Source organism: Phacochoerus africanus, chromosome 1, assembly GCF_016906955.1.
Source record: "Phacochoerus africanus isolate WHEZ1 chromosome 1, ROS_Pafr_v1, whole genome shotgun sequence".
NCBI classification, from domain to species: domain Eukaryota; kingdom Metazoa; phylum Chordata; class Mammalia; order Artiodactyla; family Suidae; genus Phacochoerus; species Phacochoerus africanus.
In genome coordinates this window covers 248,800,297-248,826,308 of record NC_062544.1, presented here as the reverse complement: position 1 = coordinate 248,826,308, position 26,012 = coordinate 248,800,297, and the positions used below count along the sequence as shown (strand labels likewise).

Here is a 26,012-nt window from a genome sequence, read left to right as displayed (position 1 = left end):
TCAAAACTATGGAATGGGCATGGATCATGATCACCATTTATGGACAATGAGTAGAACTACATAGTCCAAGAGGTAAAGCTCAATATTAACAATTTACATCTAATTTAACAGTTTTAACTCATAGTCTCATTTACTTATACATACAGAGAGATGCTACCCCACCAATTTCATAGATTTGGATAGGTCTTAGTTCAAATCCAGCGGGCATTTGCAATTCAGGAAGCAGTTTTCAAATAGGAAAACTGAGCTGTTTCCTTATTAGAAACAGGAAAGAGCCACCTCAAGTACAGTTTAAGGAGTAAAAGCAATAATATATATATAAACTATTTCTGACAATACCTTATATTACAGGTACTCAATATATAGTAATTCATAGCTCAGTAAGTATTAAGAGCTATTATATAATATGGCCATATGGGTCCTCTCTATACTCTTTAACGAAAACAAAAATCCTCTTTTCTACTCCCAAAAGGTAGGAGGATGACTTTTCATTTTAAAGAGATTTCAAGCCAAAATTCTGAACAACGAATCAGTGAATCAAGCTCACACAAAAATTAACAAGTACAAAAGTAGGTAACAAGTGACAGAGACTTAGAAACAGAGAGCAAAAGCAATCACTTCCCCCTTAATGTTATAAAATGCACAGGGAGGGGCACTATAGATGAATGTTTCTGTCTCCACCAAATTCATATGTTAAATCCTAACACCCACAGCGATAATATTAAGAGATGAGGCCTTTGAAAGGTGATTAGGTCATGAGAGCAGAGCCTTCTTGAATGGAATAAGTCCCCTTATAAGTGAGAACTTAGAGAGCTTCCTTGTCTCTTCCACTTAGTGAGGACACATTAAAAAGATAGTGTCTGTGAATGAGAAAGCAGTCCCTCACCAGATGTTGAATGTGCTGGTGCCTTCTTCTAGGATTTCCCAGCCTCCAGAACTGTGAGAAATTAAATGTTTTCTGTTTGCCCCACCCAGGGTATGGTATTCTTTTGAAGCAGCCCAAACTAAGTAAAAAGAGAATGTTCCTTTTGCCTGCTAAAAGCACTGTTAACTCCAGCCACACAGGTACCTGGAAATTGAGAGCCTCCAGAGACAGGTAGCCAACGATGGCAGCTACCAAACTAGGACTATAGTTAGATCTGGCCCCAGGCATCAAACGACTCAAGAATTGTGTTCATAAGGCTAGTATGTGGCTAAGGAGGAAGGGAAGCCTGTAGCAGTTAGTGCCATCACATTCTCTCTTGTAGAAAGGGAAAATCAAGTCCCCTTACAGTTTAGAAAAGTGGCTTGAACCCAGAGACTAAATAGGAAGCTGAAATGGGTGAGGTTAGGCCATGGCCAACATTGGAAAGCTCAGCAGAGAACCAATTTACCAAGATAAGAATGTTCCACTTATGTCAGGGTGAACGCAACTCAATGCTAAAGATTTATTACTCTGGGGAGTTCTCTCTGCTGTGACCAGCATTCAGATGAAAGATCCTGTGCACGAAGAATGAAAATGAGAAAAACTATGAAAACATTGAGTATTCTCATCATGAGGACAAAATAAAGGGCAGAATTGAAATTTTAAAAAAAGAAAAGAATGAATTTCCTCCCTTAAACTTCTAGAGAGAAAGTCCTGATTGGTCACAAAGGGTTCCAGGAAAAGAACCTGGGACTGGAGGGGAGAGGTGGATGACTTTGGAATGTAGATTCTGGGGATATAATCGCTGACTCGATTGCTCTTTTTTAGCCTCTGTTGTTTGTAATTTTGTGAACACAGAACTATTAATACTATTAATATGAATAATATGTTCCAAAAACCAAGCTCAAACTTTTAACACCATGACCTTCAGAACTAGCGAATTCCAGAGAGGAGCTGAGTTCTCTGAGAAGAAATATTTCTCTTCTAATTTTTTTTTTTTTGTAAATCTGTTGAATATAACCCTTAGTCTCTTAAGATTGATGCTTCAAAATAGAGAGAGAGGGAGAGAAACTGAAAGGAAGGAGGAAGAGGAGGATGAGGAAGAGAGGAAGGAAGGGAGGGAGGAAGAAAGGGAGGAAAATAAAAGGCAAAGGAAGGGCAGAGAAATCGATTCCTTTAAAATGTGTTCTCTAATTTTTTTCAAAGACCATGATTATATTTCAGAAAAATAGTTTGTTTTATAAATCATAAATAAGACCTAACAAAAAAGGGAAAGATGGAAAAATTATTGAAACATACTATTTCTGAATCCTGTTGGACATTACACATTACTGATAGAGAGCACAGAGACATGTAAGATTGAAAAAATGTGCTTAAATCTTTGTAAACACAAGGTACCAGAGATTCCAGTTCAAAGAAACAGAAGACTAGCTGAAGAAATGGGAGAAAAGCTCTGAGACCTCTCTCAGGTAGTCATACCAGTTTCTGCAGGAATGCAGGAATTCTTGCTAAACTGTGAGTTCTATAAACATGGGGCAAAGCTTAATGTTCCAGGTAAGAGAAAATATTCCCAAGTATTTAAAACATCCCCCATTTTTAAAATATCTTTATTTATTAGCATTTCTTTTCTTTAGGAAAATGAGGAACTCGCCCGGCTCACCTGTATCAAACCCCACACTTGGCACTAAGTCCACGGTTCCGTGAAAGGCTCCGGCCCACGCTGAGGTAGCAGTGGTGACTGTAGTTGGATCTGTCTTTGTGATGTCACACTGGGGAGCAGGAATCCTGGCCGCACGCACAGATGGCATCAGCAGGGGCCCATAGGCTGGATCCAGGGCAGAGCCAGCAGAAGGGTGGTGGTGATGGTGGTGGTGGTGGTGGTGGCGGTGGTGCATGTGGGGATGGTGATGTCGCAGGTACATGTCATGCACGTGGCTGTAGGACGGGCTCACCTGAGATGCCAGAGGGTAGTGCCAAGACTCAGATGCAGGAGGGGGAGGGGCAGGGCCAGTCTGATGCAGGCCATGTCCTGGCCAGGGGCCCGGGTCGCCTGCAGTAAATGTGCCAGGGGGTGCAGTGACCTGGAAATCAGGATGAACGCCCCCCAAACAGGGGGCAGGTGGGGGCTGGTAAGAGCCGGTCCAAAAGGAAGTCGGGAAACTACTCCTCTGGCTTGAGAGAGCTGAGCTGTCTGAGAAGACAGAAGAAATTACATTATTTACATGAGATTCAGTTCTGGGATAGACATGCCTCTACTTGTCCAATATTTCACAAACAGGCTAATTAGTATGCACTCTTTTTCTCCCAACACAGAGGTGAATCGCTAACCAGGTAAGCCTCTGGGCTCCTGCGCCAAGTCAATATGCAGGGGTCCGGGTGCTGAGTGAATCCCCCACTTTGCTTGCTTAACTTCAGCCAGCATAGTCTAGGCTGAGGTTTGCAAGTCAGGTATTGGAAAATTTCCTCCTACGTGTCTTGCTGCCATCCGGTCTGAGCAGAGGTCACAGGAACATGTCTCAGGTAAAAACACGCTTATGCCATAGACTTGATTCAGGTAGGTGGGAACTGATGTAGGTGGGAAATGATCTTCTAAAGGAAAATTAAATTTTCACCCAAACTGAACATTTTAATGCCAAATGTCACAAATGCAAGTAAAATCACACTTAATAATGCTCACCAACACTCATTTTCCATCAAGAAGGGAGAGTGTATTCCAAGTGTATTTTTGCTATAGAGGTCTGGGAGTTTCTAAACTGGAACTTAACGTCAGTGACCAGTGAAAAGCCCAATACTATGTCAGGGGCTTTTCATGGATAATTGAACCGGCCCTGTGAGATAGTTATTGGTATTTCCTCCATTTTAGAGATGTGGAAATTGAGACAGGGAAGAAGACTAAGATTTCACGGCTGGAAAGTGGGACACAGGGCTTTGAAGACAGGTAGCCCACCTAGATGGATGGCATGCATCATGACTCTGTCATAAGACTTGCAACTATATTTGCAACCATAACCTGAACATCTAGAATCTGGTGAAGATTCTTTGGAAATCATGAAAGGAAGAGACTCAAGTAAGGGTAATGGATTTGAGGAGGTATTTAGGGAAGTGGACATGATATCAACAAATAGCACTTGGAGATAAATAAGCAAGAGAAGGAACTGTCCACAAGTTTGCTTCAATTCAATTTCTTCACTCAATCATCATAGCATATTTATAGATGACCTACTATGTGTGAAACATAGGGCAATCAGGGATGACTGGACAGATGTCACCTTTAATCACAATCTGGCAGAGACAGATAAGGAAATGGACATTGCCAATATGACTTGGTTGGTGCCTTCAGAAGGGTAAACATAGAGTGAGGGCACCAATGCTGCCTAAAAAAGTAATAGCTAAATTGAAAGGGTGAGTAGGGCTAGTCTTTTAGAGAGGTAGGGTAGTGTGTTTTAGGTTAATGAAAAAAAAAATATGTGAAAAGAGGCCAAAAATATGTATACACGCACAAAGTAGCATGTGAGAGACAAAAACAGAGTTCAGTTGGCCGAGGCTATAAATAGAGGTTCAAAAAGGACCCAGATGGGTATGGCCTTGCCAGCTGGGCACTAAATGTGGGCACCAACCCAAGGAGGTCCAGTGAATTTAGAAGGGTTTCAACCTAGAGAATGATAGAGTCAGACCTGTATTTAGAAAGATGGATACCTCCAGCCCAGCAATAGCCTGTTGCCTCTAGGGCCTAGTAACTGAGCAAGCCCTGGCCTGGGAGTCTGAAGAGCTCAGCCAAGGAATTACACTCAGCGATTACCTTATCTCATTATAGATCCTAAAAAGATGTTGACTTCTCTGTGGCTCAGTGTCTTCCAATCAAATAGGAGGTATTTGAGCTTGTTTAATGTCAAATGTTCTCTGGCCCCATACTACTAAGCATTCTGTGATGTGTCCTAGGATTATTTCTATCTATAGATAAAGACAATGTTCCTTAGCACATTAGTCAGAGTTGTATAGTACAACGGTATATGTCTACTGAGTTCCACATAAAAGAATCTTGCTAGATGAAGGATACCCTAGGACGTACTGGGAAATAAAAGTATTCAGAAGTCTGACATGTCCGTATTCTCACTTCATCAACTTCCAGGACATGGTTTTCTTGCCTCAGGGAAAGCTTAGCTCACTTGACTTAACCCCCACACATGTAATTTGACTAATGTAATTAGGATATCACGGTGGTGTTCAAAATTTCCTTTCTCTAGCTTTCCCAAAGGCTGCAGCGCTAGCACTACAAACTCTTCTACTCTCTCCCCATCAGCAGAGCTCTCACCTAACCCATTCGTCCTATAGATAGATGGCTTTTCAGTGTCTTGCAATCAAGTCTCTCCCCTCTTCTCCTCCCCCATCCAATCTCATGGATCTCAAAAATCTAGGTGATGATGTTCTTCGTGAGGCAAAGGATGGAAGCATGTACCATTTGTCAAAACTTCGGATAGTCCCGGTAAACTTTTAATTGAATGACTGTTTTGTCACAATCACAGTCTACCAGAAAATAGCACTTAAAGTCAAACTGACTGGCACTAAGGCAAATATGTATTATTTAAGAATTGACTTCCTTTGACATACAAAATATGGCTGCTAATGATGAAGGAAAATTGTGTAAGCTGTAGGAAGAAAATTTAATTTGCCTTAAACTGTGGTCATTTGTAGAATATTTCTATCACAGTCCCAAGTGAAAGCTGTCAATGTTTAAAGTTTAAAACTCTCATAAGGAGTTTATGGAGGCTTCTTATATTACACAGTGCAGCTTTACCACCACCAACCTGCCACTTTGCTCTCACAGATCCGATCTTTGGTACCAAATCCTTCATTCTGCTCATAACTTTATCTCTGGTGCAGCCAGAATCCCATTCTGAAAATAGCTGAGCTCAACCCACAGGTGTGTGCCAGTGATACAGAGTTCTCCTTATTAATATCCCCCATTAAAATGTCAAAAGTACAGAGAATATGTCATTTTCCTAAATGCTTTCCTTTTATTTCTTTTCATTTGTATGTCCACAGACCTAATTTTATTTTACAGATGCTGACACATATGAGGTATACATGCACGAATGTGGATAATGAAAAAATTCCTTACCAAAAATATTATCCTATTTATGAAGTATTATATTTTGATTAGTGTACATATTATCATTGGAAGTAGAAATCTATTCTAAAAAATGCACCCCATAGAGGGGGCTAAACAAAGCTTTAAAATGCTCTAGGGAAAAATAAAATTAGAGGTAAATTATTTTCTCCCAAGATTAATATCAAGTTTGTAGAGATCTATGCAGCTCTTTTCCAAAATAACGTTGCCTTCTATAAGTAAATGAAAAGATACTGAATAGAAAATATGTTTATGGACAAGTCTACACTTCAAAACCACTCTTTGGTATCTTGATTGTTAAAAAAGAAATTCTTGATACAAAGAAACAGATGATAGTCTTTGTTTCATGCCTGAGAATCAGTGTGCTTATTTCATATGTATGTAAATTTTTTTCATTACATGACTCTTTGCTTACAAGTATTTAATCACAGCCACATTTTTTGGATGAAAAGGCTTATGAAAAACTGCCCATGCTATTTCCATGCAATATTACTTTTCAGCAATTCAGGACTGTGATATTAACACTCCATGGTGACTTTGGGCTCAATGATACTGGATATTTGGATGAGGTTAACACTGAGTCTAATGCGTAGAAAAATTCTAAATATACTTTGGTTTAGTTTGCATTTCAGTTTAAAAAATATTACACATACATACACACCCTATTTCGAAATGGCAAGAAAAAAAAATTGTCCAATACAACCCACCCAAGCCTACCCAGTAATCTCACTGGCTTGATTTATAGCAGAACTGTGTCTTAGAGACATAAGAGCTTAACACATAACATCAGTGGTTCTTTATTAGCTGGGACACTTTTTACATTAACCTTTATTGTCTCTGGAAAAAAAAAAAAAAACCTAAGGGCAAACAATTTATGCAAAAGAAAATTCAACACATAATTTTAAAAATTAAACATTGTATTACATAATTTTGAAAAAATATATATTAGAAGGAAAAATGGGACTGTAAAATATTGTCGAACCTCTACCTTAAGTCATCTTTAAAATATCCAGAAAACACATTCTTAAAGTAAATATTTACTTAAAACATCAATATTTACCTTTTTTTAAACCTCACTGAGGAAAAAAAAAAAAATGCTACTCCATTCTCAACCTAGAGGGCCCTTGCTGTAATTTTAATTCTTTTCCTCTTGGTCTGCTTCTCATAAAAATAAATCGTTGGGTCAGAGGTGAAATGATATGTGTTCCAGTGTTTTCTGTCACTCAGGAATTAAGCATTACCATTATGTCCAAAGATTGCCCTCCAGTTATTTTGTTCTAGAGTTGCTCAAAATGGGCCTCGTGACTCTAAAATGAGTTTCAAGGGGTGATGTCAGTTGCCCATACTCCTTGGAGGCAGGACAATGAGATAAACCAGGCCTCAATCTCCTAAACTTCCCAGCAGTGATTGCCTCCTGGAGATGCAGCCCAACCCTCTCCTTCCCAGTCTCAGCCAGCCTGAGAGACAGGACCTCCTTTTCCTTCTTCCTCTCTACAATCTAAGTTTATTGCTAGGTCCTTCTTATAAAAATGAGTTTCTCCAAGCAGACTCTATGTGGATCAATCAAGCAGTAAATACTTGTTTAGCAACTACAAGAAAAAAAAAATCACTCTTACCATTCAGCATAGTTTATCAGTAAGTGACATAATTGGCTATGTCTTGACTTTATTCCCTTTTCTTGCAGACATAGACACACACACACACTTTCTGTAATAATATTTGGGCACTGACATCACTGAATAGACATTCAGCGTTTGAAGTCAATGCTTGTATTTGGATGGGTAAGGTGACAATCAAGTTCATTAGGTTTTCTTAACTGAGAAGCCTGATTCAGTCCCTGTTAGGAGATACAGGAGAAGAGATAGTTGATGTGATGTGTGCCAAATAAAATACAAATAAGTCCTGTCAGTTTTTTGCCTAACAGCTGCAAAACACCTAAAGAGGACTTTCCTAATCCCATCAAGATAAAAACTCAAAGTGTGACCACTATTCCATCATTAGCTGGCCATGCTATCATTTGCCTAAAGATTTCCTGTGGAAATATATTCTGAAATCAGACATAATTCAGTTTTAAATTCCTTTGAAGCACTACAGCACTTGTGTAGCACTGTAAAAAGCTCAGGCCATAAATTAGACCCTTTAATTTAATACAGCTGGTCAGCAGCCCCTCATAAAGTATTACTGCCATGGCCATCAACATTGTCAATAGCCTTTAGTACCTATTATGTCCAAGACACCGTGTTTTTGCCAGGAATACAAACTTACAGAAAACAATGTTTCTGAATAAAGATCCAGTGTTGGTTTTCTATGTGCCAAATGAGTGGAAACCTACTTAAGGAAGAGAGAAAAAGTATCTGACTTTTGGTTAACACCTGTATAGAGCCCTATGCCAAATTATCCATATATGTTATCAATAAATCTCTACAATAACCCTAGACATGGCTATCAATAAACCCATACTGAAGTTAAACTCAGAGAGACTTTAAGAATTAATCCAAGATCACATATCAACCAAGCAGTAATAAGGTCCAAACTTGAACACAAAACAAACATAATCCAACCAAAGACTGCAATATGCAGACCTGTGTTGATTTGACAATTAATGCAATATTCCCAGCAAATCTCTTCACTAGACACGGGGATTTCAATTTATTATACTTCTTATTAACATATTTTCTAAATCCTTAATTAACATTTTGTGAATATCCTATGAATTTTATCCAAGTTATGTGTACTTAACTAAAAACACTAAGTCCCAACTAGAAACAACTATGGCAAGGTTTTATCCATAGGGGAAAAGTAAAAAATACATCTGACATCAGAAAACTTCACAGAGAAAAAAATTTCAACATTTAATCCCCTTATTTTAAAAATAAGAAAACTTTACCCAAAGATTTCATAGAACTTATCACTAATAAATTCTCTAGTAAGGACTTTTTTGTTTGTTTTCTAATCCTGGGTATATGTTATGTATATGGTTCATTTAATTTAAACAATCACTCAATTCATATTCCATATTTTTATATAGAAATGCATTATTCTGAATACTGGAGAAAATTATATGAGATAACTAGATAGATTATATCTAGTCTTAGTGGAAAAGGGAGAGATGGAAATTGCAGAGTGTGCTATGTTTGCCTGAGCTACCCTGATAAACTAAAATGACCTACAAAGTTCTAAAAATTCTGGCCTCTACCTATCCCTTTTCTTTTCACTCCACTCATATCAGCTTCTTATTGAATATTCAAGTTCAGTCGTGTCTTAGGGTTTTTTGCACTGGCTGTTCCCTCTGCCTTGAATAATTTCCCCCTAGATATCTGTGTTATGAGAAGCACTCTTGTTTTCTGGTCTGTGCTCAAATGGAATAGTCCTAAACCATCTATTCTCACCCTGTGTGAAACAATACTTTGTATTTCATTTTGTATGTATTGCCTGTCTCTTCCACTAGAAAGCTCCATGGAAGCTTAGACTCTCTCATTTATGATATATTTCCACTAACTGAAACATAGAAGGACCTTAACAAATATTTGATGCATAAGTCAATGAATGAAACAGGAGATAGATTTGAAGGCTAAACTTTATAATGCCAAGAAAATGCTAACAATAGTTAATAAAACATTACCGTTTACCCACACACTCTATACTGAAATTCAATGTCTGTCCAAAAGTCTTCTATACTTAGTAATGCAAATCACACCAAAAAAAAAAAAAAAACACTGAATTATAGAGTTTTTGCAAATACAAAACAACAACACCTCACTTAAAACTATTCTGGCAATGATTTTTTTTTTTTTTTCGCTTTCTAGGACCGAACGTGAGGCAGTATATGGATGTTCCCAGGGAGGCTAGAGGTCAAATCAGAGCTATAGCTGCTGGCCTACACCAAGCCACAGCAACAGGAGATCTAAGCCGCATCTGTGACCTACATCACAGCTCAGGGCAACACTGGATCCTTAACCCACTGAGCAAGGTCAGGGATCAAACCCGCATCCTCACAGATTCCAGTCAGATTCATTACTGCTGAGGCATGACAAGAACTCCTGCAATGATACTTTGGATATTGACTCTCACATCTAGCTATAATTTTGGACTTTCATTCCTATATTACAAGTTGAGTCACTAGTGGGTTGCATGTGTCAGTATGCTAAAAGAATTAGGCATTGCATTCATTACTCTCCTGGGATTGATTATCCTGATAGGATTCATTATTGACATATAAAACTAATTTTTAAAGCCAGCTAATTCACTAAAGATTTCTTATTTTCATCCTCCACCAGTTATTAAGTATTCACCATGTGCTATCAAATAGAACATTGGTTGGTTCCATCAGGATCTTGGGCTTCCAAGGACTAAGTTCTCAGTTCTTGTGGGAAGCTCATAATTACTCATCAAATAAGCAGTATGCTTTCCCATTCACCTCGATCAAGGTCTGGGTCATTTGAGTACGGATTCCACCTTCCTCTTTACAGTCACAGTGTTCATGTTATTTATATTTAATATAAGGAAGGAAAAAAGAAGGGAAGGGAGGGTAGGACAGAGAAGGAAAGAAAGGCAGACAGGCAAGTAGGCAAGAAAAAACTATTCTTTTGATGCTACAAGGGAACCAACTGCTCATCACCTCTCACCTGCCTCCTGCCTCCGACCACAGATGACCTACCACACGGGCTAGCCTTTCCTCATCATAGGATCACCTAGGGACACTTGTTGCAGTGTGATTTCTAGAGTGCCCCTCTGGAGCCTCTGTCTGATTCAATAGGTCCAACTTAGGGGGCTGCAATAGATGATTTTAACAGCACTATCAATGACGATCAAATTTGAGCCCGCCTCTGAATCTCTGGGAGGGCGAGTAAAAACACAGGTTACTCTACCCCAAAGGTTCTGATTTGGTAGGTCTGGGGCTTGGCCTGAAGAATTTGCATCTCTAACAAACTCACATGTGAGGCCTTTCCTGGTCCTGGAAACCACACTTTGGGAAACATTTTACCAGATGCTTCTCATAACCGGATGAGTTCTAAAGAAACGTTCATAACACACTTCTCTAAAACTACCACTGGAATGATGCAGTCTTTTTTTCTCTAATGTTGTAATTATCCCAATTAAGTTGTCACCCGGTCATTTTCTGTGAGTCAGAAATCAGATTCAAACACACCTCTGTGACCTTTGTATAGAAGGAAATAAAGGAGAGGAAGCCCAACCTACTGCTTTGCTTTACTGAGGTTAAAAAAAAAAAAAATTAGCCTAAGTCAGGCAGATACAGTCAATCATGTCTGGGTTGTATGCTACAAAGAGTTAACACTACAACAAAGCAGGACAGAGAAAGCTCTCAAGAGAACACAGAAGGCTTTCAAAGTCTGTATTCCTGGGTCAGACTCAGATCACTGCTATGTCACCACGTAGCACCTAGTGGAATGAGCAAGAGCTAATTTTTAAAAGCTGATCCAGGCACGCCTATTATTTAGAGATCCAAATTGGGCCATCGGGGCTTAAGGAATGGTGCTTCGCAGCTCAAGCCTGCCACTATAAACTCAGGCTGGTTGCATCACTACTTTCCATGAGGAATTTAAGGGGTGTGACTGCATCCTTTCCAACCCTGCATTCCACATGTGACAAAACTGATCCAGCTGTTTGTCTGAAAGAAATTCCTCGCTGTCCTTAAAAATTAAAAAGCAAGTGGATATCCGTCCTCCAGGGGCAAGTCTCCAGCTGGAACCTGGTACAGGCGGTTGCGAAACAGAGTCAGTGCCCTGGAGAGCATCTGCTTTGGAATTCTTACCTCGCCATAAGGGGGTTAGCCCCATCTTGCTTTTTGAAATGGCAGATTCTGGATGGAGGGTGCTGGCTTGGCCCAAAGCTCTTGAGAAGTGTTCATCCACTACTGACCCAATGTCTCCCTGGAAATAAGTGAAAAGGACACAGCGAGAGTTAAGGTACTCCATCTCGGCAGGCTGGTCTTTCTCCTCCTCCTCCTCCTCCTCATCCTCCTCCTCCTCCTCCTCTTGTTTGCTGGGAAGGGTGACTTCCAGAGAGTCCTGCATCTTGCTGTATACCGCTAACTTCTTCTGGGATGGAATAAACAAAACACAGTATCAAAGACGGTCTGTAAAAAAGCATCAACTAGTTAACTTTTCACTTTAAAAATTCTATATATTAACATATGTTTGCAAACGGATTCTCCTTTGCTTTACTCCATCTCCCCTTCCCCAAACCAGTCTTCTCCTCCCCACTCTGAAAAAAATAATGTTATTTCATATTTGGTGGCCAAAAAAAAAAAAAATCATCCAATGGTTTATTTTCAGACTGTGAAAGGTAGGTTTGTTTTCTTCTTGATCTAGATATACCAAAAGGAGAATGACTTTAAAAATAAACAAGTCACAGAGTCCTTCCATTTTTGTTCTCATTTTCTATTTTAAAGATTTAATGTATAGCAATATTATAGTTTGGGCCTGGGAGAAATGGAGAAGGGAGGCCCAACTGTCTGGGGGAGGGGTGGAGAAGAAAAGAGCTTTTCATAAATGAAATACACTAAAATAAAAACAGGAATGTAGCATCTTATAAAAGGATTTGGCAGATGTGCTGAACTCATTTCTCAAAAATCAAACTAAAATGACAAAATAAGTCTGTGTGAAGATCCATTTTGCATGGAACATATTTTTCAGATGTTCCACTTACCACCATTATCATAAAAGGGGGAAAAATGGGTATTATGTTGACTAACTGAAAATAAGACAAGATACTCTCAATGGCCAGTGTGGCTTTCAAATTAAAAAGTTTTGATAATTTAAAAATAATTTTCAAAACATATGTTCATAGGTTTAGCAGTAGTTTATATTATGACTGATACTCATATTTATTACCCCATTTAATCTCTACAATTCCATAACATGATTAGTATTACTATATCTATTTTAAAGATGAAGAAACCTAAGGCACAGAGAAGTGGTGGACCCAGAACGCATAATAAAAACATGCAGATGCACATATGTGTGTGCATGTATGTGTTGAAGGAGGGCAGGGAGGGATATCTAACACGGAAAAAAGAATCACCAAAATGTTATGTTTTTTTTTTTTTTCTCGGTGGTATGCCTGAAGTTATTTTCTTATTTCTGCTTTTCAGTATTTCCAAATGTTTTTTCATTGAGAACATATCATGTTCATAATCAACACTTTCTGCATAAATTATATATGATAACCTGAAAATTATAAAACTCATTATCTTAATGACAAAATGAGCATCCTATCATCTGCATCCCTAAAAAACCTAACCTTTTGTGGTACCGTTTTTCTGTTTTCCAAAAATCTGCATGCTGGAAAATGAATGCGAGTAGAAAAAAATAAATCATTCTAGAATATTCAGTAAGCACATAGTTTTGCAAGCAGTATCAAAACACATAACCCAGGCCCTTGATGTTTCTAATGGTAATTATTAGCCCCAAATTATAAATGCACCGTTCAATAAACTGAACTCTTTCCCCCAGCAATGAGTATGTTGTTCTGGTGTGACATGGGCTCCGAAATGTTTGGGCCTATTGCGAGCTGTTTATTATTATTAAAGGCTAATAATATATCTATAGATATGTTTTACTTAAATATATGTCAATATGGTTATCACTTCTTGATGAATAGATAATTCATGCCCTTTGAGTGCATATGCTGTGATGATGAATAGGTGATGGTAAGGACTAAGTGGTTATAAAATTCTTAGAATTTGTTTGGCACAGATTTGAGCATGTTTATATTTATCTTCAATAGTAAAAACACCACATTAACATAGGTTATGTATAAAATGAGGGGACTGAACTAACCAGCCTCTAAAGTTACTCCTGGCTTTAAATTCCATCATAAAACTAAATGAATTTTACAATTTATTAGTCAAATCACAGCACTCTTCTCCATGCATGTGTGTTTACTGAAGTTATACCATTTTAAGCAAATATGCACACTCTGCCGAATACTCAGGCATATAAGAAAGAAGCATCATTTTTATATAGGAAGAAAATTAAAATTGATCTACAGAGTGGCTTCACTGCACAAGTGTTCAGTATTATCTGTTAAAATGATTTCTTTTTTCAGTTAAACGTCCAGCACAGCATCAATCTGTGAGAGTCGGGCTTTGCATTTACTTGTTTCATTACTTTAATTTTAACATTTTATTCCTTAAATAAAAGAGCCCTGGCTATGTTAATAATCCAAAGAAAGACAATGTTTTATTTTATCCCAATTAGCACTTAATTTTTAGATAAAATAAAATTATAAATATGTGAAAAATTTGAAAACTGCAAATCAATTATAAATACAGCCTACATTTGCATGCAAATGCAGCAAAGTACTATGATCAATAATGATAGTAATAAAATATCTTAATTTTTACGTTAATGGCAGTGGAATTTAAACTACAGATTCTCTTTTTTTTTTTTTTTTTTGTTTCAGGCTGCACCGCAGCAAATGGAAGTCCCCTGGCCAGGGATCGAGTCCAAGCTACAGCTGCAACCTATGCCACAGCTATGGCAAACTGGATCTTTAACCCACTGCACTAGGCCGGGATTGAACCCACGTCACCCCAGAGACAACACTAGATCCTTAACCAGCTGCACCATAATGGGAACTCCTAAACTACAGATTTTCAATCTATTTAAGATTACACAGTTTTCTAAATGTTGTATAATTCACGTTATTCTTTTTTGACCATTTGTTGAATGATTGGATACAAATAAATTAAAAGTTACACATTTTTCACTATGAAACGGGAAAAAAGTAAGCAAAATCTCCCCTTGTATCAAAATACCTTTCATCAGTCTATTTTCTAAATATCAATTCTTCTCTCCATGAATGCACTGATTATAATCTTTATATTTCTTATATATGTAATATAGATCTATATATACATGTTTTTATATAAGTATATATTGAAATATTCCTTTTTGATACATAAACACCTGTGGTACTATAAAAATATCTATATTGACCCCTCTATTTAAATACAATTTTCTTGGAATGGTCATAAAATATACTTATTTTTTTTCCCCCTCTCTCTTAGCTCTTTAAGGCTGGTCTTCTATTAATTAAGTAAATTTACTTAGAGACTATCAAACAAAAAAATAAAAAAAGAGTCTCTGATATATCTACCAATGGACAGGACATAAGGCATATTTATCATTACCTCTTGTACTTTTTTCAGATAAAGTTGAGTCAATTTTCACAAATTTTAATGAACAAATTTAAATATTTATGTTTACACTACATAGGCTCGTTTATGTCCTCACCATCATCACAGATTAAAATAAGAATCCTAAAGAATCCAAATAGTCTGACACCTTCCTAAAATGCCAACTCTGAATTTATACACATTTTTTAAAACATCAAATGTGAGAATGAAGAAAACAGGATCACAGAATTTAAACAGCAATTGATTCATATACTGACATTCACACCACCCTAATATTCTTCCCCACAGACACTTAGGCCTCAACTATTTTCTGTTATCTGTGGTTTGGTGACCGTAAATTCCTTGTTTTTTTTAAAAAAACTAAGCATATTCTGTACACTATTGCCATATTCTATATTCACTTAATGACTGCTCCTTGGAATGGAACTTCCCTAGTGTTACGGTGTTATTCTTGAACATAATATATAAAATACAACTAAATCTCATTGCAACTAAATCTCAAATCATCGGAACCTAGATTTCCTGAATCTAAGCTGAAAGACAACCCAGTTCATATTTTTCTCAAAGTGCACTATCACTTCCTGAAATTAGCCCACTGTCAGAAAAATTCATGCTCTTCTTACTAGACACTTAAGAACTGTTAACAAAAATAAAGTCATCAGAAAGGACTTCAAAGACAAGTTGGTTTAGTGAATGCACCTTAACTATCTCTTCCCCCATTGCAGAGTAATGACAATTTTCCTCAAGGTAAAACAGCCCTTGAATGAGAGTTAACAGCCCTTGAATGAGAGCCCTTGAATGAGAGTTGACGGAGTTAACAGCCAAGAAGTTAAAAACTAACTCACAAAAACGCAAAAGCAGCAGTGTGAAGGAGTCTGCCTAGGCAGTGCGAACCATACCCAACCACCTCAGAGCCTGCCATCAGGCACAACAGAAACAATCCCTTCACAGGAATGTGCAGGGGAAAGGATTTGTCTGACAAGAGAAAGACTTCCACGTCAGGAGCCAAATACCACTAACTCCCCAAGGCTTAAGCCTACAAAATGCCAAATGATTACTGTGCATATGTGGAAACTTATTTCCTAAGGAAACAAAAGTATTTTAATGAATCATTGGATATTTGGAAATAACTTTTTTTTTTAAATTTGTACCAGCTAGCTTCTCTAAATGCAACAATCCTTTCATCCTGAGAGAGGTGGTCAGAGCCTGTAAGAAAGGACCACTAGCCCAGAGTACAGGTTTCAAAGCTATAAAGGCATAAAGCAGTGTGTTGCTCTTTAATCATATGTATCTGAATTTACCTGAATAACAGATTTTTTTTAAATGTATCTCAGAGAGACTTAAAGTTTTAGACCTTAGCCTGTTTGGAGAGGGAGGGATCAAATTGTCAGAATGTTAGTCAAGGATAAGGAAGATAGTTCACCGGCCTTTTATACATTTTATTTCACTAACTCTCACATACACACAAATATTTTGTCCTAATAATTATTTTAATTTATAAGCACAAAAACCTCAATCACTTGGCTAGGATCATCTAACCAGTAAATGGCAGAGATGGGATTAGCACCTATTTCTTCATGACTAAAGCATCTGCCAAGAAAATAGACTGAAGAAAATGAGCCTCTGTATATTTAGTTTAATGGAATAAACAAATAGAAGCCCACAGGCAGCATGCTATCATATACTAACTAAGGAAAGTCTAAGTTATCTATAACACTTTTAAAAATTAGGGATATTAACATATATCAGAGATAAAGCCATTAAATAATGCAGTGCTCTTCAAAATATATGTATTTCTAGATGAACCAGCCCTTCTATACCTAGATATATGTTTTCCCCTTGGCAAGTCAGATATATAATACAATTGCCTATGATTTTTCTGGAAATCCTATCTTGAAAATGTGACCAGAGCCAATTTGTAAGACAAAGTCACACCTCGAGATTCTGTGTTTGTTTGCCTTTTCTTGTTGTTTCTAATTTTCTTAACAGTAGGAGGAGCAGACCAAAAACAATATTCGCTATTTTTGAGCATACTTGTCTCTCGGTGATTCTGGTTATTATCAACAAGCAAATCCATCCCCTTGAAAGATGAAAATTTTCCAGTTTTGAGGATGTTCAAAAAAAAATGTGCCACAGGCTGGGAGAGATTTTCAAAATTTGCATTCCCAAAATGTTTTAGGCAATGACCACATCATGAGGGTATGTGTTCTCCCTTAAACTGACTACTCTGAATGAAGCAACAGTTTCTGATGTATAAATTTCTGGTATGTTTGTATAATCCTATTATTAGATTTAGGGGATGATTTCACTTTTAAAATTTGTTATTCATTGAACTGTCAATTAATTCCTATTTTATATCAGTCATTATGCAAACACTTGGATGCACAAAACTGAAAGTCACAGCAGTTGAGAGAGGGTTTTAAGGAAAATGGTAAAGAAAGAGAACTTTAAAAGCCCAGACAGGAAGAGAACATAGTAGAAAGAGAACTGTAATCGGTAAGAGGATTTGACCAAAACTAGCCCATGAATCTGGGTAACACACTGAAACTGTAGGCCCTCAGTTTTGTCTTCTGGAAAATGAAGAATTTTGACTTGATTATCCCAGAGGTCTTGTCCAACTTTATATCCTAATAGGCAACATGCTGGAGCTCTAGACAAATTCACACTTAATTTTGTTCTTACATTGGCTGCCTCTTCTGAATTTTCAGGACACTGGCCAAAAAAACCCACAGACCATTGAAGACTAATTCATTTGCAGACATAGGTCATCTAGTCCAATTCCTAGGAATTAGTTTGGGTACTTCCTTTATCTCTCTTCATGGTAACGAGAAAGGAGGCATCCTTTGAACCTCACCGCCCCCCACCATCTCCCAACCACAAGTGTTTTAGCACACTAAAATGTGTACCATTTTTAAGAGGAAAGGACACCTGTTCACATTAAGCCATTCTTCCTTTGTTTTCTTTCCTTTTTTTTTTAACTAAAATATAGGACAAGTGAAAAATATTTCAGTTATCCCAGTTCAGACCCTACTTGTAAATTACTGGCATAAATCTGGTATTCACCGAAATATCTATAAACATGGTATTTATGACTTGCTTCTAGCAGCAGATGTTTGGGTCTAATGGTCCAGGGCACTCTTAGGGTCTTCCTAAATGAATAGTTAAAGCAGAAAACCAGCTGCTTAAAGAGGTGCTTTTTGAAAGATTCAGTGCAAAAGTTTTGACCAAAATTATTTCCTTCATATTTCTGCCAAAGTCTGAAATTCAAGTATTAGAGAGTTTTTGTTTCTTCAGTGAAAACCTGTTTCTAGAGATAATACCTTCAACTGTTATCTATTACTAGACGTATCCATTTCAAGATTTCTTTTTAAAGTCCCCTGGGAATAGAGCCTGTGGGAATGGGATTCAAGTTAAATTGCCAGGTTTGAGAAGGATAGTCACTTAACTCTCAAGTTTGCTTTAGGATCTGCCCTGAGCATCATGAGCATAATGCTTTTAGTCTCATTGAAAATTTCCTTTGCATAGAAACATCCAAGACAGAAATGTACATACTGCCAATGGAGTCTCCACAGCATTGCTTTTGTAGCTGCCCAAGAAGGCAATGAACAGGATCATTCTACCTCATTTTCTTTATTAGTCACATTTGGGTCATCTTCAACTTTCTAAGATGCGAGTGCTAGGTGAAGTAGGACTTCCTCACTTTTAATGAAAATGCCCTCTACTTAAATTTCCAAAGAGCACTAACTTGTCCTGGCATCTGGTTTCCTAGTGAATGTAGCCTCTCTACGTGTGATTTTATGGATTTCAAGTCTGCCCTTACTATTGGTATTGTAATCTCCATGCTGATTGACTGCCAGACGCAACAATCCAGTTTAGTTATTTTAAAGTTTAATTTTCCCTCTGGCTTTGAATTTTCTGGCTGGAAAGTTATTGGAAGCATAAAACTGTGGGGCACGTGAAGCTTCTAAGTCTCTACAGTGAAGTTACTTTGTGTAGCATGGAATTGGGGGGGTGTTCTTTCTCAAAGAAGTCCTGTATGAATTCTTATAAATCCACTTAAGTCCCTGCTTACACTTGCAAGAAAATTAGATCCTCCACCTTTAGTAAGTGGACTGTGTATTGAAACTATTTAGAATATAATTGTGTTCTTTCCTCTTAATAAATCTAAACTTAGGTTGGAATGACAATGATATATGAGATACTTAAAGCTGACTATTAATACTACTTCCTGCATATTATTTTCAAATAAATTAATGTTCATTTGCTAAGTGGATATTATGCTTCATCAACAAAGGAAGCAACATGGATAGCAAAAGTCATTAGCATAATACAAATGCTTGCAAAAAGGCTTTGGAATGCCAAAACTAAAAACTTACACTACCAAGGACTTGGAAAGAATTTCAAGCTCCAAGGCCAAAGAATCTACTGCATATTAATCTTCTTTATCAAAAAGTTGATTTGGAGCACTAAAGACAAAAATAAGCCTATTGTGCAATAGTAAAAAAAGAAATCTTGGGAGACTGAATGATATGGCGGAAAGATGTTACCATGCCAGGGAGCAGGGAATCCAGTGGTGCTAATTTTGTCACCAGTTAGCTTTGAAATCTTGAGTCAGGCATTTCAACCCCATAAACATCCATTTCCCCATTTGTAACGAAGGGTTGAAGTATGTTTTTCCAGGGTTTTTCCTAACAAACAGAAACTCGGAGAGATTTTATGACCCAACCAAGGTGGCAGAATCCACAGAAAGAGTTTGCAAAAAACTTACACACTTATGACTGGAGTTCTGCCTCCCTAGGGCTTTTAATTCTTTTAAGTGAAAGCACACTTGTTAATTCACCCAGGTGTCAACCTTGAAGAGGACAGAGTAAATATGCTCTAACTTATCTGAAACCCAAAGTGTGATTATTAAAAATCCCTATGCACAGAGAATGGGGGATTGTTCTCCTCTTCTTTCACCGCCTCATCAATGGACTACCGAAAGCTTTGCTTTAAATATCTTCCTAATGTTAACATTATGAATATAAGGGGGAAGGAAGATCAGATCTTAGACAACAACAGATTGTCTGCATTTAAGATGAGAAATCCACAGGGTATGAAGGGAATCTATGATTTCAACTGTTTTCCTTAATTTTTCCTGACACTTATTTTGAATTTTTTTTTCTCTTCTCTCCTACTGTCACTGTTAGAATACGAGTACATTCCTTTCTGCACATGTTTCTGCAGTGTCATCATGCCTTTGAAGCATGTGCTGAGAGACTGAGTCAAGAGTTCTCCTAAGGAGATGGTAGGGACTGACACATTAAGGCTACAAAGAGATGGTGGGCACAGGGACCAGAGGCTTCACATACCTCAGCAAAGCCTGGCTTTATAAAGCACACTGTGCAATTTATGCCAAGCCATGCAATTTCTAGGAATTAATGTCAGGATATATAAAATTGACTCCTCATATACATTTATATTTTACTTTGATTCCCTTAGCCTACTATATGCCTAAGTAACACATGACAGTGCAGCCTGATGTATAAGCTGTTTTCAAGGCACAAATCTAATACCTACAACGTATAACATGTTCAATTAAAAAATGAAACAGTATTTCCAGTGTACATTGTGCTTTCAGAGGAAAAGCTAAGAGTACATGTGCCTGGTATATGAAGTTCCACCATTTCAAAAAGAATCCCTATTATATAATCATACATTAAGAGGAAAATACACCTATGTGTTTAAAATCTATCATAATAAACCATTATGACATAATAATTTACAAGGCTTTCAGAGCTGTATGGATTTGAGAAAAAAATCAGTTCAAAGCTATACTTCAGTAGTTGAAAATACAGAAGTGATACAAAACTTGAATGCTCTCTTTTCTAACATTTTATAAATGACCATTAAACTTTCTAACATTTGTATTTCTTGTTCTCAACAAGTCAATTTAGCAAATGCAGTAGGACTTGTAGACCTTATTTTTGTCTCCCAGGCAAGATGCTATTAGGGGTCACTTCCCATGTACGGAGAAAACAATCTTCATGGATAATAATGATAAAACCTTATGGAATGCAAAAACAACCAAAATATGTATTCTCAGATGACTACGTTGGGGCCAAGTCAATATTAGTCCCACTTCACCCACGCACCGCATAGTCTAAAAATGCTGTCAGCCTGATAAGAATTTCCTGATTTATTCCTTTTTCCAATAGAAAATATAGGTCATCAAAATAAACTCCTGACAGTAAAAGAACAGTAGTTACACTACTGTCTTTTTATTTTGCTAGCCAGTTATAGACAAATAGTTTTCTTACTTGAAAAAAGAATAATCTGGAACAAGCCAGTGTAGAAAAGCAACACGAAAATTTCAAGCACACTTCTCAACTAAGTTCTTAAGGTCAACAAAGCCTAACATCAACTTAAACAAAATCTACAGAAGCCTAAAGGATAGTAGAAATTGATCACTATTTATTAATAATTGTCACTCATCAAGGTGGACAATTCAGGTGAAAAAAAGCTTTTTTTTTTTTAGTTTACTGATGGTCTTAGCAAAATAATGCAATTTGGGAAATGAGTTTTGGTGCTATTGAAAAAGCTAAAGTATCAGAGTTATTTTTTATTGAAAAATAAATGCCATAATTAGTTATTTATACTTTTCCTGATACTGAATCTTACTATCTAGCTCAAAAAAAGTATTTCAATTCTAACCACCACCAGTAATTCGTATTTTAATGGAAATATTTTCACAACTCTGGAAAAAAAAAACCTTATTCACAACTATTCTGCTAAAGTTATTTTTGAAGGGGAAAAATACCTTTCTGAATGTTTAGTAAAGTTTGAGTCTGTTGCCTGTCCACATTCCAACTGATAATTGAAGGCCTCTACAGTCTCTGAGATGGAAGAAAGGAAAGAAGGAAAGGGTGGTTCATCTGGGACAGAGTGTTCATAAAACACACAAAAAGTATATATCCTGCATCTCTTTGTCTCATTTGCTTGACTTGTACCTAAATGGCTTTCTCTCTTACTTGTATCTTTTATATTTAAAGCCAAAGAAAAGCAAACAGCATAACAAAATGTTTAACCTGTCACCCTTGATCACAAATTACAAAATGCTTTCCCAATCCCTTCCCTAAAAGTAATCTTGCTTTGAAATCCTAAAACTGCTGAATATTAAAAAAAAAAAAAGATAGTAAGAAAATGGGACTTAGTTGGTCCTGTTTAAGCTCATACAAGCTCATACTGTTTAGCAGATAAATCTAAAGTATATACCCTTCTGGAATCAGCTGAATTTCAGTCCCTAAATTCTGAACAGAAGTTACAATTTCTTTCTAAAGAGTAGCACAATAAAGGTAGTAAAGAGGCAGAGGTAGAGGAAAAAGAGAAATTAAGTGTCCAAATTAATTGAAGAGCCAAACCCTGAAAACCACAATAGAACACATGGTTTTTAAGAAACTAAAAAAGATCAATCAATAAATTTTGTGGATGTTAACACTGGAACCACATCTAAATCCCTGATAGGTGTCTCCACCTCAGAGAATAGAAATTGTATTTTTTTAAGTCTTACCAAATCAACACACCCTAATTCCCAAAGTCTGAGGACCATATTTTGGCACAGCCCCTGGCCACATGCTCACATACATATTCCACGTAACGCTAACTAAGCTTTGACAGACACTCTGTTGGCATCGAGAAAGGAATGTCCAGGGGTACCTTGTGCTAAATTCCCTAGGACCCTACTCTTCCTTCTGAAAGAAATGAATCATCTCCCTAATTCCTGAACTTTTTTTTTATCAGACAGCATTCAGTCACCCTTGGAGTGGTGTAGATCCAGCATCCACTGATGCAAGATTACACCTTGGCTGGGAAAGAAAAGGGTTCCAGCCAGTAGACTGAACCGTAACACTTCCCTGCTTTGATGGAATTAAAAATGAAAGAGGTATTCGGGGATCAATCCCTATCCTCTAAGTCACAGTATGGGAAGAAGACAGACTTTACAGAGAACTTCTAGTAACACTGGATAGATAATAAACTAGACCCATGTTCCACTAGCAAAGTCCCAGAAAAGTCATTCTATGAGTTCACTGTTCAGGGAGATTCCCCTAGGTCAGTGACACATTTCATCCCTTCAATCAAGAAAACCCTGAAACACTTTACCTTTCAGAGAAAACAAAATATTTGGTTTAAGTTTACTCACATACTCCTAAGACAGATGCCCTTGGCAAGCTTCAGAGAACTGAGCCCTAAGAGTAGGGTGGCTATGAGGAATAGCCTCTGAGCTCCAGTGACAACAGCTCAGTGAAGCCCCTAGCCAGGTAACGCCTCATTTCGAATCCCTACCTGTCCACCTGATTGCTTGTCCCTTTCTGAAGCCTTGTCTCCTCTCTTCTTATGGCTTTCCGCTCAAGGGCGCTCCTTCAAGTCTCAGAGCATCCTCCGAGCTACCCGTCCCAGAGGGACAGCGCGGGATCCCAAGACCGATACTCTCGGTGCCCCTCGCCCCCGCCCCCGGCAGGCTGCCCGGTCGCTGACTCACCTGCTGGCCAGGTTGGGGCGCCGGGTGGTAATAGGCTGTGGGGCAGGTTGCAGCTGCCACAGGGTTGGGCAGATACTGGGGCGCTCCATACGGCTGGGGGTGATACATCACCTCCGCACAACTCATGGCAGCCGGGGCAGCGGCGGCCCCGGAGCTGCGGCCGCCTCTCTACGCGCTAGCGCAACCGGCGCCGGCGCCGCAGCTGCTGCCTCTGTCGCAGCTCCAGCTGCTACTACGGCGAAGGCGGGTCCTCGGCGGCCGCGGGCTCCGCGCGGGGCGCGGGCTCGGGAGGGGTTGGCACTCAGCGGGGGCCCATGCGCGGGCACCCTCATCTTCAGCCCCTCCGGGTGGTGTCCCCTGGCCTGCGCTTATAGAGCGACTCGGGGACGCACTGGCCCGCCGCGCGGCGGGGGCATGACAGTGCAGGGCTCCGGCGAGGGCTGCGGCACCCCAAGCAGCGCCAGCCGCTGCCGCAGCCCCGTCCGGGTCGCACAGACCTGGGGAGCCGGCCTCTGGTTTGCATATACACAATGCACGCCCGGGGCTTGTCCTATCGCTGGCGCTCCCGGCTGGGCGAGGACCGGGAGGCGGGGGCAGAGGGAGGGCAGAGGAGGAGGGGGAGCACCTCGCCTTCCCGGGCTCTGAAGCGGAGCTCGGCGAAGTTCCTTCGACTCAGTCAGTGGCGGGCGGGTCACCCAGCAGGGGACCCCGGGGAGGGCCGGCCGCGGATTGGAGCAAAGTTGGAAGCCCTCTCCGCCTCCTGGCAGTTGGGCGGTGGTAGGCGGGAATGGTATGCGAGAGGCTCCACGCCCTTAAAGCTCCGCGGGTTCCCACCCTGTCTCCTGTCACCTGGCCGCCAGGGCAAGGGCTTCCCAGACTCAAGGAAATTTACAAGGAACACCAACGTAGAGGCCAAGGCTAAACGAAGGGCAAGTGCACGAAGGGGTAAAGCAGTGTAGGCGCAAAATAAACTGGGATTAGCTCCTACATTAAATATAACCATAAGTGAAAGTTAACTTCATTGCAAGTGCACACATGCCAAGAATGCAACACAGTTTTCTACAAGCAATCTCCGCTTCAAGTTTACACGTTCATGGTATGACGCCCTTGTGGGATGTCAACCTCTTCTGGCTTTTTCAGCCTGGTTGCCATAGAGCAACAGACAACAACAGACGATTAAACCCATCTAGCTATTATTTAAAGGTTTATTTATGTGCAAGTGGCTTACAGCCCTCTCTGAAATGAAAATGTTCCTAGAATACAATATATTTCAATATAATCAGATAAAGTAAAAAAAGAATTATACCTATTTTGTAAATAAACAAACTCTCTGACCTTTAACAAGTATATATGACACAGAACATTCTCTTTGTTTTACACAGATTGTCCTTTGAGGAGAAGCTAACCTGGATGTCAAAATACTGATGGTAGTAATGCGCTGACCTGTGTCCCCCAAAATTCATGTGTTAAAGCCTAGCCCCCAGTGTGACTGTGTTTGGAGACAAAGCCTACCAGGAGGTAATTAAGGTTAAAAAAGAAGTCATAAAGATGGGGCCCTAATCTAGGACTGGTGTCCTTATATGAAGAGGAAAAGATACTAGAGATCTGTCTGCTTTAGCACAGAGGAAAGGCCTTGTGATATCCAGTGAGATTCATCCTTCATCTTCCTCAGTCTACAAGCCAGAAAGAGAAGCCTCACCAAAAGTTATCTCTGAGGATACTATGATCTTGGATTTTAGCCTCCAAAGCTGTGACAAAATAATTTCTGTATTTAAGCCACCTAGTCTGTGGTATTTTGTTATGGCAGCCCTAGCAAACTAATACATAGGTACAGCACCAATATATTGTTTATATTCTTAATCTTTATATAAATGTGTATGTGGTTATGTATAACTACACAGACACACAAGAATATAAATGCATATATACTCACACATGCCCTCACTCATAAACTCAAATACACAAACTATAGTAACTGGATAGGAACTCTTTGCTACTCATAGCAGCTCCTATTTACTCATTCTTTCATCCATTGAATATTAAAAATATATTCAATAAGGGCTTTCACAGTTTAGACTTTGTGTTCTTTGTAATGGAAGAGTGGTCCTATCAGTAAGATATATGCAAATTTACTTGAAATGTTTATTACTGCCTTTTCTCAAGTTAACAACCATCAGTCCTACCCCTCTTCTGTGTTCTAGATTCATCTATTCAGCTTCTGTTTGGGTGGCTTCATATAGATATTCCATAGGAACCTCAGTCTTAATGGCACTAATATTTTCCCCACAGACCCAACGTG

General features: G+C 38.7%; 1 protein-coding gene across 4 annotated transcripts in view; it reads right to left on the bottom strand.

Annotated features, from left to right (window-relative positions):
• The window catches only part of VGLL3 (vestigial like family member 3), a 46,467-nt gene extending 21,993 nt beyond the window's left edge, over positions 1 to 24,474 (bottom strand). Inside the window, exons 1-3 of one of the 4 annotated variants that reach the window (XM_047794375.1) lie at positions 23,714 to 24,474; positions 11,806 to 12,088; positions 2,565 to 3,095 (exon numbers count right to left, since the gene is read on the bottom strand). In XM_047794375.1, the coding sequence (XP_047650331.1) occupies positions 2,565 to 3,095; positions 11,806 to 12,088; positions 23,714 to 23,839 (940 nt within the window). In that variant the 5' untranslated portion in view covers positions 23,840 to 24,474. The other 3 variants (XM_047794374.1, XM_047794378.1, XM_047794376.1) reach the window with 3 other exon arrangements.
• Positions 24,475 to 26,012: the final 1,538 nt, after the last annotated feature.